Source organism: Leucoraja erinacea, chromosome 14 (assembly GCF_028641065.1).
Source record: "Leucoraja erinacea ecotype New England chromosome 14, Leri_hhj_1, whole genome shotgun sequence".
Lineage (NCBI taxonomy): Eukaryota > Metazoa > Chordata > Chondrichthyes > Rajiformes > Rajidae > Leucoraja > Leucoraja erinaceus.
Genome location: NC_073390.1, coordinates 10,467,905 through 10,485,082, shown reverse-complemented (window position 1 = coordinate 10,485,082; position 17,178 = coordinate 10,467,905). Strand labels below are relative to the sequence as shown.

The 17,178-nt window shown below is 41.7% G+C and overlaps 1 protein-coding gene across 21 annotated transcripts in view; it reads left to right on the top strand.

Annotated features, from left to right (window-relative positions):
• LOC129703263 (disks large homolog 1-like) overlaps positions 1-17,178 on the top strand; it is a 365,442-nt gene that overhangs the window by 292,209 nt on the left and 56,055 nt on the right. For all 21 annotated transcript variants that reach the window (XM_055645581.1, XM_055645579.1, XM_055645578.1 and 18 more), the window contains one exon: positions 15,948-16,062. In XM_055645581.1, coding sequence (XP_055501556.1) covers positions 15,948-16,062 — 115 coding nt within the window. The remainder of the gene's footprint in view (positions 1-15,947; positions 16,063-17,178) is intronic.

The following is a 17,178-nucleotide window of genomic DNA, read 5'->3' as shown; positions in this document are numbered from 1 at the left end:
AGCCAACAAGAGGAGATGCTGGAAGTGTCCACAGGGCAGACGTGCAACCGTTCCAATCTTCTTATCGAGTCCACATCACAAGATTAAAATTTGTTCAGCCAGAGCTGAACACACTTTACAGCATCTGCATACAAAGTTGTCTTGCATCAAGACGCCATTGTATGCAGATGTCCAAAAGTGTGTTCAGCTTCTTGTGCAGAGTGGAGGATAGATTGGTGGAAACAGGGCCGCAACGTGAACGCTCTTTCCTTGACCCCACCTTTCCAATGAGGAATAAGAAGGCTGGCAGAAGTACGGTACTATGTGAAAGGAACGGGAAGGTAAACCTGACTACATACCTCAAAGGCTGAGGCAAGGAGGCTACACTTTTTTGAAATTGTGATTTTTGTCTTGTGAAGTAATGGCAGGCATGTTGGAGCAGTGTGTTTCCTGCAGGATGTGGGAAGCAGGGACACTGCAGGTACTTCTGTAAATTACACCTGTAGAAATTGTGTCCAGGTGCAGCTCCTGAACGAACGTGTTAGGGAACTGGAGAAGCAGCTGGTGACTGAGAAAGGGGAGTAACCGTGGAGTGCAGGAGACCCCAGTGGCTGTGCCAAATGGAAACAGGTACACCCTTTTGGGAACTGCCGGGGCAGACAACGCTTCCAAACCGAGCGACAGACAGGTCTGTGGCTCCAATCTTGGCGATGAGATTCGACCGGTGAGACCAACGTCGGGCAGAGCTATAGTGCTGGGTGACTACATTGTCCGAGGTGCGGACAAGAGATTCAGTGGCGGCAGGCGAGACTCAAGGATGGTCTGTGGCCTCCCAGGTGCCAGGGTTCAAGATATCACAAACCAAATTCAAAACATCCTCGAGAGCCGGCAGAAGTTGTGCACGTGGGCACAAATGACTTCGGGAAGTAGAGGAAGGTGGTTCTGCAGCGTGAGTTTAGAGAGTTAGGAAGGAGACTGAAAAGCAGGACTTCTAGGGTGGGTATCTCTGGATTGCTTCCAGTACCTCATGCTAGTGAGGGCAGGAACAGGGAGATAGGGGATCTGAATGTGTGGCTGGGGGGCTGGTGCAGGAAGCAAGGATTTAGATTTATAGACCACAGGGATCTCCTTGGGGTAGGGGTGACGTGCAAAAGGGACGGGAGTTGCACCTTAACTGGAGGGGGACTAACGTTCTGGCAGGCAGATTTGCTAGTTCTACACGTGTAGGTTTAAACTAAATAGTGGGGGGGGGGAGTGACAACTTGGGAGTATAAAGATGGAGTTAAAGGGGAAGTGAGTACAGGAAAAGTTTAAAAAAGACTTCCGAATTAATGGGAAGGAAAGTTCGAGAAGGGATAAGAGAGTGAGGTCAGGGCCAATAGTGAGCGGAGTGAGAGGGGAGGTGAATACCGAAGACAAAGTGTTGTATATGAATGCGCAAAGTATAAGAAATAAAGCGGATGAGCTTGAGGCTCAGCTAGAAGTTGGCAAGTATGATGTTGTGGGAATTAAAGAAACATGGCTGCATGAGTACCAGGGCTGGGAACTGAATATTCAAGGATATACGTCCTATCGAATAAACAGACAGGTGGGCAGAGGGAGTGGGGTAGCTCTGTTGGTGAGGAATGAAATTCAGTCCCTTGACATAGAATCAGGAGATGTGGAGTCAGTATGGATAAAACTGAGAAATTGTAAGGGTAAAAATACCCTTTTGGGAGTTATCTACAGGCTCCCAGACAGTAGCCTGGATATAGGGTGCAAGTTAAATCAAGAGTTAAAATTGACATGTCGTACAGGTAATGCTACGGTTGTTATGGGAGATTTTAACATGCAGGTAGACTGGGAAAATCAGGTTGGTACTCAACAACAAGAAAGGGAGTTTGTGCAGTGCCTCTGTGATGGATTCTTAGAGCAGCTTGTACTGGAGCCTACCAGGGAGAAGGCAATTTTGGATTTAGTGTTGTGGAATGAACCAGATTTGATAAAGGAACTCGAGGTAAATGAGCCTTTAGGAGGTAATTACCATAATATGATAACTTTTGAGAGGGAGAAAGGTAAATCGGAGGTGTCAGTATTACAGTTGAACAAAGGGGACTATGGAGCCATGAGGGAGAAGCTGGCCAAAGTTGACTGGAAAGGTACCCTCGCAGGGATGACAGTGGAACAATGGCAGGTATTTCTGGGAATAATACAAAAGGTGCAAGATCAGTTCATTCCAAAGAGGAAGAAAGATTCCAAGGGGAGTAAGGGGCGACCGTGGCTGACAAGGGAAGTCGGGGACAGAATAAAAATAAAAGAGACGTATAACATGGCAAAGATAAGCGGGAAGCCAGAGGATTGGGTAATGTTTAAAGAGCAACAGAAGATACCAAAAAAGTCAATACGGGGAGAAAAATGAGGTACGAAGATAAGCTAGCTAAGAATTTAAAGAAGGATAGTAAAAGCTTCTTTAGGTATGTGAAGAGGAAAAAATTAGTTAAGACCAAAATTGGAAAAATATGATTCACCTGCTGGACAATTCTGCCCAGCAGGTGGACTGGATTGTAATGGAGAGAGAGGACTGCTCCCCGTGTAATATAGGAGCGATTCCAATTAATCTGAATAACATAAATTACAATAAAAATCCAATTATACATAGCACAATTAGAACTTGGAAACAAATAAAACAGAATCTAAAATTAAGAAATCTATCTATTTTATCACCAATAGTCAATAATCCATCGTTTAAACCCTCTAGTATAGATAAATCATTTACACAATGGGAAAGAATAGGAATCAAAACGCTCGGAGACTTGTATGAATTTGGAAAATTACTATAATTCCAACAATTACAACTGAAATATAATTTGAGAAATAATCAATATTTTAAATATTTTCAAATATGTGACTACCTGAAAAAATATACAAAAGATTATCATAATATGCCTCCAGACTTACTGGATGAAGCAATGAAGGCAAAGGCCAAATCAGCAAACTTAATATCATACTTATATAACACTATTTTAAATATAGAAATACCTACAACTGACCGTATTAGAAGAGACTGGGAACAAGAACTAGCTATAAAAATTTCAAAAGAGAGCTGGGATAAACACTTACTATATGTGCATAAATGCTCGATTAACGTAAGATATACTCTAATTCAATTCAAAACATTACATAGACTATACTATTCAAAAACCAAAATAAATAAACTTTTCCCTAACGTTTGTGATAAATGCCAGTCTCAAGAAACTACCATAGCGCACTCATTTGTTTTTTGTATAAAAATTCAGGACCAAAATCTTAGAAATCTTCACAAAACGATTTAAAATAAAACTGATACCAAAAGCAGAATGGATTATCTTTGGAATAATGGAAGGTAGCCCTGAACTAAACGTGTTCCAAAATAATTTATTTAATTACGGGCTAATAACGGGAAAAAAGCTTATACTCAAATTCTGGAAAAACGCTCCTATACCAACAATAAAAATGTGGATTTCAAATATGTTCGAAACATTACACCTGGAAGATATGAGACTCCTCCTCGCAGGCAAAGCAGACCACTTCCAAAAGACGTGGTCTGCATTTATGGACTTACTACAAGTATAAGGTGCAACAGTAATTTAAAAAATAAATGGTGCCAGGATCTGGTAACGGGGGATGAAAAATATGGTTGGTATATCCCTTTTTGCGTAGTTTTTTATAATAGAGCAACTGTTTCTCTTTCTTTCTCTCTTTTCTAGGGTCTATTTCTTAACTTTCTTCTCTAACTCTCTCTCTAATGGGATTTTTTTTTTTTCCTTTTCCAACACTTCCTCGCACTATCACGACTCTTTCTCACTTTCCTTCCTTTATTTCTATCTTTCTTTTTTTTTTTTTAATATTTTATTTTATTAGAAGTAAGCACAGTCATATGGCACCAAAGTGCCTAATATATATTTTCATAATACATTTTATGTACAACTTCTTTTTTTTTTGTTACATTGAAAAAAGATGAGAATAAGAAAAAGAGGTTAGATAGTAAAGGATAGAAAAATGTGAAATATATAGTGTGTGAAGAAAGAAAACGAGTAAATGAAGAAAGTTGAGAGAGAAAATAGTGAAAAGAAAAGGAGATCATTATTTATAGTCTTGACCAACCCTCGTCCAGTCCTGAAACAGTTATTTTTTACAAATTTCTATCTTTCTTAAAGCTCAAAAAATGAAGGGGTACAACAAATGTAACAAGATATGTGTGGTGTGTATTAGTGTAACTTATTGTACTTCTAATAAATAAATTTAAAAAAACGCTAAAAAAAATTAAAAATTTAAAATTTAAAAAAAAGACCAAAATTGGACCCTTGTAGACTGAAACGGGTGAATTTATTATGGGGAACAAGGAAATGGCAGACGAGTTTACATGTACTTTGGATCCGTCTTCACTAAGGAGGACACAAACAATCACCTGTTGTGCTCGTGGCCAGAGGATCTAGGGTGACGGAGGAACTGAAGGAAATTCACATTAGGCAGGAAATGTTGCTGGGTAGACTGATGGGATTGAAGGCTGATAAATCCCCGGGACCTGATGGTCTGAATCCCAGGGTACTTAAGTAAGTGGCTCTAGAAATCGATGACGGATTGGTTAAGAAAGAACTGCAGATGCGGGAAAAATCGAAGGTAGACAAAAATGCTGGAGAAACTCAGCGGGTGAGGCAGCATCTATGGAGCGAAGGAATTGGTGAAGTTTCGGGTCGAGACCCTTCTTCAGACTAATGTGGGAGCGGGAAGAAGAAAGGAAGAGGTGGAGACAGTGGGCTGTGGGAGAACTGGGAAGGGGAGAGGAAGGAAAGAGAAAGCAAGGACTACCTTAAATTGGAGAAGTCAATGTTCATACCACTGGGGTGTAAACTACCCAAGCAAAATATGAGGTGCTGCTCCTCCAATTTGCGGTGGGACTCACTCTGGCCATGGAGGAGGCCCAGGACAGAAATGTCGGATTCGGAATGGGAGGGGGAGTTCAAGTGCCATCGGGAGATCGGGTTGGTTAATGCGATATGAGCGGAGGTGTTGGGCGAAGGATCGCCAAGCCTGCACTTGGTCTCACTGATGTAGAGCAGTTGGCACCTAGAACAGCGGATGCAATAGATGAGGTTGGAGGAGATGCAGGTGAACCTCTGCCTCACCTGGAACGACTGCTTGGGTCCATGGATGGAGTCGAGGGGGGAGGTAAAGCGACAAGTGTAGCATTTCCTGCGGTCCGTTCAGTTAGTTGGCTTTTCGGTGTCGTTTCCGTTCAGTTACTTGGCTTCCACTTCGCTTCGGCATCTCGTCTTTCGACGCCACGTCCAGGTACCCCTCCAGCTGTTTGCTTTTTACACGATTGCAGCATCTCTCTTGTGTCTCTGTGTATTTCATGCTAACTCGCATCAATCGATAATGATTCCCATGTCACCTGCCTCTTGTATCTTGGATGAAGTGATAGAAAACTGTTTATCTATTATTTTTAAGTAATCTGAGCAGTTGTGACTTAACAGAATAAGTCCCACCCCATCAAGTAGAGTGCTACTTTTGTTACTCAGTCAATCATTGACCTAATGGGAACAATAATTTGACTTCAATTATGTTTCATCTATTGATGGTTTATTCAAGTTGATGGTTTATTCTGAGGGATTTGATTGAATGCCATCCGGATATCAGTATAACTAACAGTCTCCTACTTTGATCACAGTGTTTAAACAAGTTTGTTAGGCATGACCTACCTTTTACCAATCCTTTCACTGTTCAGTCACTCCAATATTAATTTATTGTCTCTGGTAATTTCTAGACAACAGATGTTAGTTTAACAGCTGTTAGTTTAATGAATACTTTTCCAGAGGGCGATATTGTTGGTCCTGAGATAATTCCACAATGTCAGCAAGGGAATTTATTTTCATTAAAAAAAAAAAAAGGATCTTGCATCTGAAAGTGTAGCCATTAAACCACCAAACTCATGTAAAAACCTTTTTCGTTTGGGGAAAATAAATCTGCTGTCCCTGCCCAGTCTGGATAATTTGTGACTCTTGGCTCACATGGATGATTGGCTCACAAGAATAAATCCTGCTAGTTTCACTATTCGTATCCCTTCATTATCACCTCTTCCACAGCCAACAATGTACCATTGTGGGCTCCACTTCTCTTTGGTCATCGGTGTTGGCTCTGATTTTTTTCTGTATCTTTTCATACCTTTAGTTTCCCTCTTCCCTGACTCCCAGTATGAAGAAGGGTCTCGACCCAAAACGCCATCTATTGCTTTTCTCCAGAGATGTTGCCTGACCCGCTGAGTTACTCCAACATTTTGTCTATATCTTCGTTGATTATTAACAGTTCTCTGAAATTGCTTGGGGGACAATAAATGTTGGTCTCGCCATTGACGCTCAGATTTTGCGTGTATTTAGGGAGAGAGTTCTTTGTTTCTTTAACTACCCTACCCCACACTTTGTTACTGCTCTGATAATTTTAGGAATTTAATTATTGTTTCAAGAGGTGCATAGATTATTCTCCTTCTTGTGCATTGCGGTTTTTATTGATTTTAATTTATTAGAAATTCCCTTTGCAGTTTGTCCATAATATCCACATTACAGTCTTGAAAGAGCTATCCAATTGCTGAATATCCCATGTATAACCGAATATCAAGCATATATATGTCTGTTTAACGTATCTACTGCTTGGGAACCAGGTTTAATATGTGTAAAGATGAGTCATCAACACACTGTGTCTTTACTACTATTTATTGGTAATACACAAACGTTACTGCCCTAGCTGTATGTGGTCTGTCACAGGAGCTAGAGAGAGATCAATGGGTGGGGAGGTTGCAATTATACTTCTGATATGGGGAGTGGTTAGTAGTGGTGAGGTCACTATATTAAAGGTACATGCACATGTCATCTCATCTTTACATGGTGTCACAATCGTACCTCTGCGCCTCCTGTTTGGCGGGTTTTATTTACTTTTGACCCAGTTCCCTATCCCTTGTTCTATCTCCCGTGCCATGGCTACCTCTTGCCGCAAGCCCGAGGTGCTTGTCTTCGACTCAGACATTGCCCATCGGTGGGGTGTCTTTAGACGCGATTTCCAGCACTACGTGACAATCGCCCATCCTGCTGCCACTGCTGAAACGCGGGTTTCTCTGCTTCTCAACCTGGCTGGTCCCGATGCCCTGGAACGAACTGAGTCGTTTGTATATGGTGCAGGTGAAGATGCTCAAGACCCGGTATGTCTTATAGCTAAGTTTACCGCGATGTGCGACATCCCCACTAACTACATTTTTTGGAGCGTTTTAAAATGTTCAGCCGGTGTCAGATCCCTGGAGAATCTATCGACAACTATATCGCCGCGTTGCGACACATGGCCAGGCGTTGTCGCCTGGACGCACTGACCCCCGATCAAGTGACCCGGGACATCCTAGTATATGGCCTCCTCGATGTGAAGCTAAGGGCTGAACTTCTGCGGAAGCCCGACCTGTCTCTGGACGAGGCTCTGCACGCCTTCCGCATGGCTGAGGCTGTCGCCAGTGTTGCTGGCCGCCGGCGGAACGCTGGCCCGCCACGGCAACGGGGTTCCCCTGCACCCGGGGGCGACAGCCCACGACGATGCCCCAACTGCAATTTTGCCTCCCATCAGTTTAATGTGTGCCCTGCTTTGGGCAAAACATGTAATTTTTGCAGGAAGTTAAACCATTTCTCTGCAGCTTGCCGCTCTCGTGGGAAGCCAGTTCCCGCTCCACGGAGAATGTTAAACAACCTTGCTCAAGCTGATTGCGAGCTTGGTTCCCAGTACCAGCCAGACAAACTCCCTTTGTCTGATACCAGTTCATCCCAGGAGGAGACCAGCATTTTTTCACTCTTGGATGCACATGCCTTGATAACGGACCCTTCGGTTCGGGTTACTGTCAATGGTTCGACCTTCTCCGCAAAACTTGGCACGGGGGCCGTGACAAATGTAATGTCAACAAGCCTTTTCAAAAAGATAAGAACTGATGAAATTGTGTATCGCAAGGGCAAGGACAGGTTCATGGCCGACACGCTGTCCCGCGCGCCGCTAGCGTCCACTGATCGCCACCCATACGAATCGTCTGACCTGATGGTGCTTACCTGCTCATAGCGCATGAGCCGTGGTCGTCCCGTCACTACTGTATTGCTTTTGTTTCCAAGGGGAAGGATGTAGATGTATCTTTGGTTTAAACCAGCATCTGCAGTTCCTCTTACACTTTTCTGGTACAGATTCTTTACTGGTACAGATTAAGATTTGCATGGTTTTGATTTTCTTTCCTTGGCCAAGTTTATTTTTATTATGTCCTCCACCCCTTCACTGACCACTTGATTGTGTTAAATATCCTGGAAAGATCACGAACGTAGGTCATTATTCAGTATCCTGGTGCTAAGAAAGAATGTAGAGTAGTTTGAATACAAAATTTTCATAGAACGAAATTGCATAGCACATCATTTCTGAAACGTAGGAAAAAAATCACGTCAAACCTTAGGTCTGCTTTAGAAATAGTATTGATAAGGTGTGGCTGGTTGAATCAGAGAGATTAGGTGATGTTGAAGGAACAAACATATTACTAACAAAATGTGAATATCAGTGCAGGTTAAAGTAATCCAGTGAATTAATGAGCATCTGCTTAGCTACATCAGAGCCAAATGAGGTTGTATTTCCTTATGGGCCACCCTTTCAGAGGGATTAGAATCAATGCATTTGAAGGTTATCTCATTGAAAGCACATTGACTTGTAAAACATGATTAATAAAACCAGATAGGACAAAATTCACAGGGTACTAGACACAAATCAAAGATGGCACGATCTCTGTTTATATTTGTTTAAATGTAATTAAAAACTCATCTTCAAGGTACTGCTGCCTTTCGTGCACTGACATCAATTTAAATTGGAACCAAGTTTTATTGAAAAGATACTACCTAGCCCACTGGGAAAATAAGTTAAGTTGATGCATGCATAACTACTTGATATTTGAATTCTGGTTTCACCAGTCAGCGTGATTTCTTTCAACCATGGAATGCCAGCTAGGTTATATACTTTGTAATGTGTCGAGCAATTGGCATTCGCTGTCAGGTACTAGACATATATGAATTATTACTTTTTATTCATCTTTTATGGAGCACAGTTATTATTAAATGTGTAGAGACATTGAAGAAAGGGCAGCCAACACTAATGTTGTTATCACTGATCTAGTTCTGTGCGATGTGCTGCACAGATTGGTTAATGGAATCAACGGAATCTTCTTAATACTTTTCAAATTGTTATTTTGCAAATTTTACTTCTCCCCTTTTTCCTTCTGCCTTCCTCTGTTCATGACAGAAATAATGATTACAGATGAGTATGGTGAAACGAGAGGTTAATGTCAACCCCTTCTGTCTATGTATCTCAAGTTGCATTGTTTCTCATCAGTCCTGTGTTTGCATGAGTTTCCAACTCTCCATAGATTCATTGTCAAAAAGTGCATAAAACTGCATGAGATGCTTCACTTTTGGCCAATACCTCTGTCTGTATAATCAATTGTTCACAATTCCTCTTCTGCTTGAAAGCATTTAAAGTCGTACATTCACCTGGTTAATTATTTCTGAACCTACTAATTATTTCTGAACCTAATTATTTCTGAATTGTTTTATATCACATGAACCTGTAGATAAAACTTCCCTCCACCACCACCACCACCCCCCCCCCCCCCCCCCCCCCACCCCCCCCACCTCTCCTCTCCCACCACACAAATCAATCTTTTTTTTTTGTTTTTCCCCCTCCTCTGATTTTTTAAAAAAAAGACATTTAAAGACTGCATGGATGAACTACAAAAAATTGTTCATCCCAGTTTGGCAAAAGAATAAATCAGGGAAGGTAGTACATCCGTGGATAACAAGGGAAATCAGGGATAGTATGAAAGCGAAGGATGATGCGTACAAATTAGCCAGAAAAAGCAGCATACCGGAGGACTGGGAGAAATTCAGAGACCAGCAGAGGAGGACAAAGGGCTTAATTAGGAAAGGGTAAATAGATTATGAAAGAAAACTGGCAGGGAACATAAAAACTGACTGCAAAAGTGTTTTATAGATATGTGAAAAGAAAGAGATTAGTTAAAACAAATGTAGGTCCCTTGCAGTCAGAAACAGGTGAGTTGATCATGGGGAACAAGGATATGGCGGACCAATTGAATAACTACTTTGGTTCCGTCTTCACTAAGGAAGACATAAATAATCTGCCGGAAATAGCAGGGGACCGCGGGTCAAAGGAGTTGGAGGAATTGAGTGAAATCCAGGTTAGCCGGGAAGTGGTGTTGGGTAAATTGAATGGATTAAAGGCCGATAAATCCCCAGGGCCAGATAGGCTGCATCCCAGAGTACTTAAGGAAGTAGCTCCAGAAATAGTGGATGCATTAGTAATAATCTTTCAAAACTCTTTAGATTCTGGAGTAGTTCCTGAGGATTGGCGGGTAGCAAACGTAACCCCACTTTTTAAGAAGGGAGGGAGAGAGAAAACGGGGAATTACAGACCAGTTAGTCTAACATCGGTAGTGGGGAAACTGCTAGAGTCAGTTATTAAAGATGGGATAGCAGCACATTTGGAAAGTGGTGAAATCATTGGACAAAGTCAGCATGGATTTACGAAAGGTAAATCATGTCTGACGAATCTTATAGACTTTTTCGAGGATGTAACTAGTAGCGTGGATAGGGGAGAACCAGTGGATGTGGTGTATCTGGACTTCCAGAAGGCTTTCGACAAGGTCCCACATAAGAGATTAGTATACAAACTTAGGGCACACGGCGTTGGGGGTTCAGTATTGATGTGGATAGAGAACCGGCTGGCAAACAGGAAGCAAAGAGTAGGAGTAAACGGGTCCTTTTCACAATGGCAGGCAGTGACTAGTGGGGTACCGCAAGGCTCAGTGCTGGGACCCCAGCTATTTACAATATATATTAATGATCTGGATGAGGGAATTGAAGGCAATATCCCCAAGTTTGCGGATGACACTAAGCTGGGGGGCAGTGTTAGCTGTGAGGAGGATGCTAGGAGACTGCAAGGTGACTTGGATAGGCTGGGTGAGTGGGCAAATGTTTGGCAGATGCAGTATAATGTGGATAAATGTGAGGTTATCCATTTTGGTGGCAAAAACAGGAAAGCAGACTATTATTTCAATGGTGGCCGACTAGGAAAAGGGGAGATTCAGCGAGACCTGGGTGTCATGGTACACCAGTCATTGAAAGTAGGCATGCAGGTGCAGCAGGCAGTGAAGAAAGCGAATGGTATGTTAGCTTTCATAGCAAAAGGATTTGAGTATAGGAGCAGGGAGGTTCTACTGCAGTTGTACAGGGTCTTGGTGAGACCGCACCTGGAGTATTGCGTACAGTTTTGGTCTCCAAATCTGAGGAAGGACATTATTGCCATAGAGGGAGTGCAGAGAAGGTTCACCAGACTGATTCCTGGGATGTCAGGACTGTCTTATGAAGAAAGACTGGATAGACTTGGTTTATACTCTCTAGAATTTAGGAGATTGAGAGGGAATCTTATAGAAACTTACAAAATTCTTAAGGGGTTGGACAGGCTAGATGCAGAAAGATTGTTCCCGATGTTGGGGAAGTCCAGGACAAGGGGGTCACAGCTTAAGGATAAGGGGGAAATCCTTTAAAACCGAGATGAGAAGAACTTTTTTCACACAGAGAGTGGTGAATCTCTGGAACTCTCTGCCGCAGAGGGTAGTTGAGGCCAGTTCATTGGCTATATTTAAGAGGGAGTTGGATGTGGCCCTTGTGGCTTAGGGGATGGAGAGAAGGCAGGTACGGGATACTGAGTTGGATGATCAGCCATGATCATATTGAATGGCAGTGCAGGCTCGAAGGGCCGAATGGCCTACTCCTGCACCTAATTTCTATGTTTCTATGTATTGATCCTGATCCTGATCAATGCATTGATCCTAATGCATCCATTTCAATAAAAGGTGTAATAATGAAACATGCACAGAGATACTTCATCTTGTCAATGTTGTTTTAGTGGAAGTGGTGCTGAACGTGCTTGTCTCATTCAGTCTAACATTAATCAGCGAACACAATCTATACTTTATGACAGCTGCAATATAGACATAACACGTCACATCCAGGAGATCAATCTGGAGTAACTACAATTAGTTACAATCTCTCTTGCTTTTGGAAAAGTAATTATTTCCTTATTCCTAAATCTTTTATGAAAGATTGTGAATGTACTACTTTAATTGAATATATAACTGCTAAAGCTCTTCACCTGCCATTTTAAAATGGTCACCTAAATGTGAAGTGAACATACAAATACTGTCATGACAGATGGACCTCTTCCTAAAACAAAATTTCTTCAGGTAAATTATGATGTCTTTTTTTCTTGTTTAGGCACTTATCCTGCCAAGCGCTTTGAGCTGGCCAAGTAAAAGAACAGGCAAATTTTGGAAGGGGTCTCTTGGGGCATTATGATGAAACGATGTTTCACCGTGGGAGAGGGGGGAGAAAACAAGTAAAAATTCCTCTTACGTCAGGAAGCCATATTAGCCCTGATAATTCTGAAGTTTCTACATTTTGTCAGAAGTAACTTGCATCTCATTCAAAAAAGGGTTTGAATGTTCACACATCTTCCGGAAGTGGCGGAGCTGTTAACAGCTGCGGCTCGCCTGCAGTCCGTCTGTCTTTACTTTTGTCTGTTGTTTTTTGTCTTGTTTTGGTTAAGTTTTAGTTTGTTGGGTTGGGTTAGAGGGGGTGAAACATGTTCTCTGTCTCTTCCTTCGGGGGAATGCGACTTTTATGTGTCGTATCCCCCTTCTCTGCCTCCGTCTGCGCTGAGGCCTAATGGCGGAGCTGGCGGCCTCCAACCTGCGACCGACCCCGAGGCTCCGGAGGCAGAGCCAGCCAGGACTTACCAACGAGAGGCTGGCCGTCTTCGGGGCTAAGGCAGCGGTGGCCCGACTTGCTGGTGCGGCTTTCTGGCTTTCGGCGGCGGCCTGGAGCTGATGCAGTGGGGGCTCGGAGCTGAGACTGCGGGACCAGGAGCTGGAGCAGCGGCCTGGAGCTGGGGCGGCTGCCCGGAGCTGGGGCGGCGGCCCGGAGCGGAGACTGCGCTACCCGGAGCGGAGACTGCGAGACCTGGAGCGGCGACTGTGGGGACCCGGAGCTGGGGCGGTGGCCCCGAGCGGAGACTGCGGGACCCGGAGCTGGGGCGGCGGCCCGGAGCGGAGACTGCGGGACCTGGAGCTGGGGCGGCGGCCTGGAGCGGAGACTGCGGGACCCGGAGCTGGGGCGGCGGCCCGGAGCGGAGACTGCGGGACCCGGAGCTGGGGAGGCGGCCTGGAGCATGGGCGGCGGCCTGGAGCTGATGCTGTGGCGGGCCGTCTCGGAGCGGAGACGGCGTTCCGGCTTTTGGCGGCGGCGACATCACCACGGAGGTCCGCTGGACTGGAGGACGGCATCTTCGGCCTGGATCAATCGCCTCAGCGCAGAGGGAGAACAAGGAGGGAAGAGACGGAGACTAAGACTTTGCCTCCATCACAGTGAGGATGTGCTTGGTGAACTCACTGTGGTGGATGTTTAATTTGTGTTTATTGTATGTTTTGTTATTATTGATTCTGTGTATGACTGCAGGCAACATAATTTTGTTCAGACCGAAAGTGCATGTGCATGTACATGTGCATGTACCTTTAATATAGTGACCTCACCACTACTAACCACTCCCCATATCAGAAGTATAATTGCAACCTCCCCACCCATTGATCTCTCTCTAGCTCCTGTGACAGACCACATACAGCTAGGGCAGTAACGTTTGTGTATTACCAATAAATAGTAGTAAAGACACAGTGTGTTGATGACTCATCTTTACAATATGACGGTCCAAGTGCATTTTAATGAAGAAATGCTTCCTGGAGCAAATGTAGTTTATTTTAAAGTGTACCTTTGCAAAAATTCTTCATTACTGAAAAGAACTGCAGTTTCTCAGATACCAAACCTCAAATGGTATTAAATCTATTGCTGTGTTTATGGACTGAATTGAAGAAAATCTTAATCACTTGTATCAAAGTAGCTCTTGTGTGTTAGAGTAAGCAACAAAATATAAGCATTGTAGTCCAAGCTATAAGCACGGTTTTTGTGGCAGTCATTTCATTTGATTTTAATTATGTTATTTGGGGACATTAGGAAAACTTGCCCATTTTCATCTGGTTTTACAATACCTCGTAAACTTAATTTTATTCAATCAATAATGTAACTGACAAACCATGTTGATGTGTTGATAACATATTTTTCCTTTCTCCTCTCTTTCCTTCCTCATCCTCCCCATTCTACCCCCGATGGAAAACAAAACACTATCTATTAAGATTTGTATATTGACAACATTCATTTTCAAATCATGGACTGTAGTTGGTTCAAGATGCGCAGGGATATTGTGTGAATGAAGCCTGTTCAAGGCTACTTGGGGAAATAAAATGTGTTTTGCACAACATTAAATTGTATTCCTGAATTTAATATTTAAAATCAAACCAAGCTATTATAGGCAGTACTTTTTTCCCCATATGTGAAAATGGGTGGAATACATTGATAACAGTAATCTGCTAAAGGTGGTTTCTGATATTTGTTGTTGCTGTGTCTTGAATTAGCTTCAACAGAAAGCAACTGAAGTTGTCATTGTGAGGTTTCTATTGAATAAATCCTGTCTGATTATTACAATGCTGGAAACCTTCAAGTAGAATAGGTACACTTGAGAATATAATGGGACTGCAGCATTCACCATTTAGAAATCTGCTTTGTAATATTCTGAATAATATTAGTTCTGTGCAGCTCCTACAAATGCTGCCACATTGACAGTCGTACAAAAAAAATAGCTGGTTTTATAGACCATAAGATCATTTAACAAAATATTGTGTGCCATTGGTAAGTATTTACATTTTTGCCTCAAATTCAAAATTTTGCTCTTAACTATACTTGTTATTTAATGAATATAGGACTGTTTTGACATTCGGTATTTTTTTATGGCTATGAACACAGATTAAAGCTGGAAATTTGTAAGAATTCAATTTTAGACAAACATTAAATATGTTGACAGTGGTGTTTTTTTACTTTGAAATGCAGAGATTCATTGTTGAATGTGGAGAGATTATGAAGTGTGATCATCTGCACACTGTGCGAACTTCTAATTACAGAACAGTAACATCATTCAGTGCAGCAGTTTACTTGTTTCTTCCTCTTCTCTTCTGCCTATAATGTAATAGGTGCTATATAGAAATTATTCTTCTGCTATTTCCTCCTATTTTCTCTGATTCAGTCATTTAAAAAATATTACCTCTAAATGATATATTTAGTATTAAAAGATCTAATGTGGGAGTTATCTTAAACTGACACAAGGCATTTGATTTAGAAGTACAGATATCTATTTGACACTCAGAAATGTATATATAATATGTAGCCCTGGTTTATTACACATTCCAAATTATTTTTCATAGCCCTTGTTATTTTGGCAGTTGACAAATTTATTTCCAGGGCTCAGTCAGTAGACTGTATCTTAATACTAAAACATTTCCACACAGGGATTAATAATATATTTTTATCATTTATTTTTTTATTCCATTGCTCAAATTAATACCTGAATTTAACAGATTTCTAGGTGGATCATATTAATGATGATACATTTGTTTAAACATATCGATAACTATGAATTGTTTCTATTTATTGGGAGCAATCACTGATAGATGATTCCGTTTTCATTCACTGTTGTCTTTCTACCTAAGTAGAACAACACTGACTTAATGCAGTGGCTGCTTACGTAAGTGCAAAAGTGCGAATATGTTGATTGGCTTGTAGGTGGTGATTCACAAACTAAACTGTTAACTTTGACAAATGGTCATCGTCTGTCACTAAACAGTAACAATTCTTTTTAGATAGGATCTGTATGTTTATGTATTGCTTTAGCTTGTAGATGTAAAATAAATACACGTTGATTTAAGATTTTTTGTTTTGCAGAATACAGCAGATTTGAAGCCAAAATTCATGACTTGCGGGAGCAGATGATGAACAGCAGTATCAGCTCTGGATCGGGGTCACTGCGAACCAGCCAGAAGCGGTCCCTCTATGTCAGGTAAAAACAAAACAATGATAAACTAATGTGTAGGAAGGAACTGCAGATGCTGGTTTAAAATAGACACAAAATACTGGAGTAACTCAGTGGACAGGCAGCATCTCTGGAAAGAAGGAATGGGTCTCATTTTGGGTCGAGATCCTTCTTCAGGCTAGAGTCAGGGGAAAGAAAGGCTAAGATTCCTTTGTGGAACAGCAGGCCCTTACATTTTATGCTCTTCTTACTACGTTTTGTTCTGTTGCACAGTTCCTAGAGGAACTTAATCCTCACCTTAGTGCCTGTATTTTGGATAATGTCTACAGATGCCAAAGACGTGGAAATAAGAAATCTAGACTCAAATGTATTCAGATTTATTCAGTGATCTGTAAGGTTTTCCCTTTCTTTTGATGATGAATTTTTCACTTTTTCATGTGATATGCGCTTTATAGAAAAATAAAAAGGTTCATCCTAGCCATTTACTTATTTCATAGACTATTAGTTATTGAGTTGAATATTAGAATAGATGTAATATTAAATGTCCAGTGGATCAGTTTCTGGTTTGCAGAATAATTTATTATAAATGTACCAGCTGCCTACGGAGATTTCAAACCGAAAGCCCCAATAGTTTGTTAGGGGTCACATTTTCTTAATTGAGCACCTTTTTGGGCAAATCCTTTTTAATGGCGTTTTCTTTGTTTAACTGTAATTGGTATATATTTCCTAATATCTATTAACTAAATAACCGTTGGAAAGATTTAATTGTGTGCAACCGCTTGTATTTTGGTTGCCAATACGTTTTATATTTGTATATTGTTGCCCTTTGTCATTAATGTTCTCGGGAAAAATTAGTTCCTGTTGGTAATCATTGCTGTACCATGGCATGTCAGTTATAAGCACGGATGCATTCCCTTTGAAGAAGTTAAAAAGAATACTTATATAACATATCTATTTTTATTCCCTTCACCAAAGTTTAAAATGCGGTAAGCTTACAGATATTATTACACTGTCGAGCTGAGGAAAATAAGGAAGTTAATCTTGAGAATGTGAAAAGGAGCAAAGTATTTGTTTGAAACAGAAATATAGCCTGTAAAACATTTCTTCAGTGCTGCGGCATAGCTGGTAGAGCTGCTGCATCTC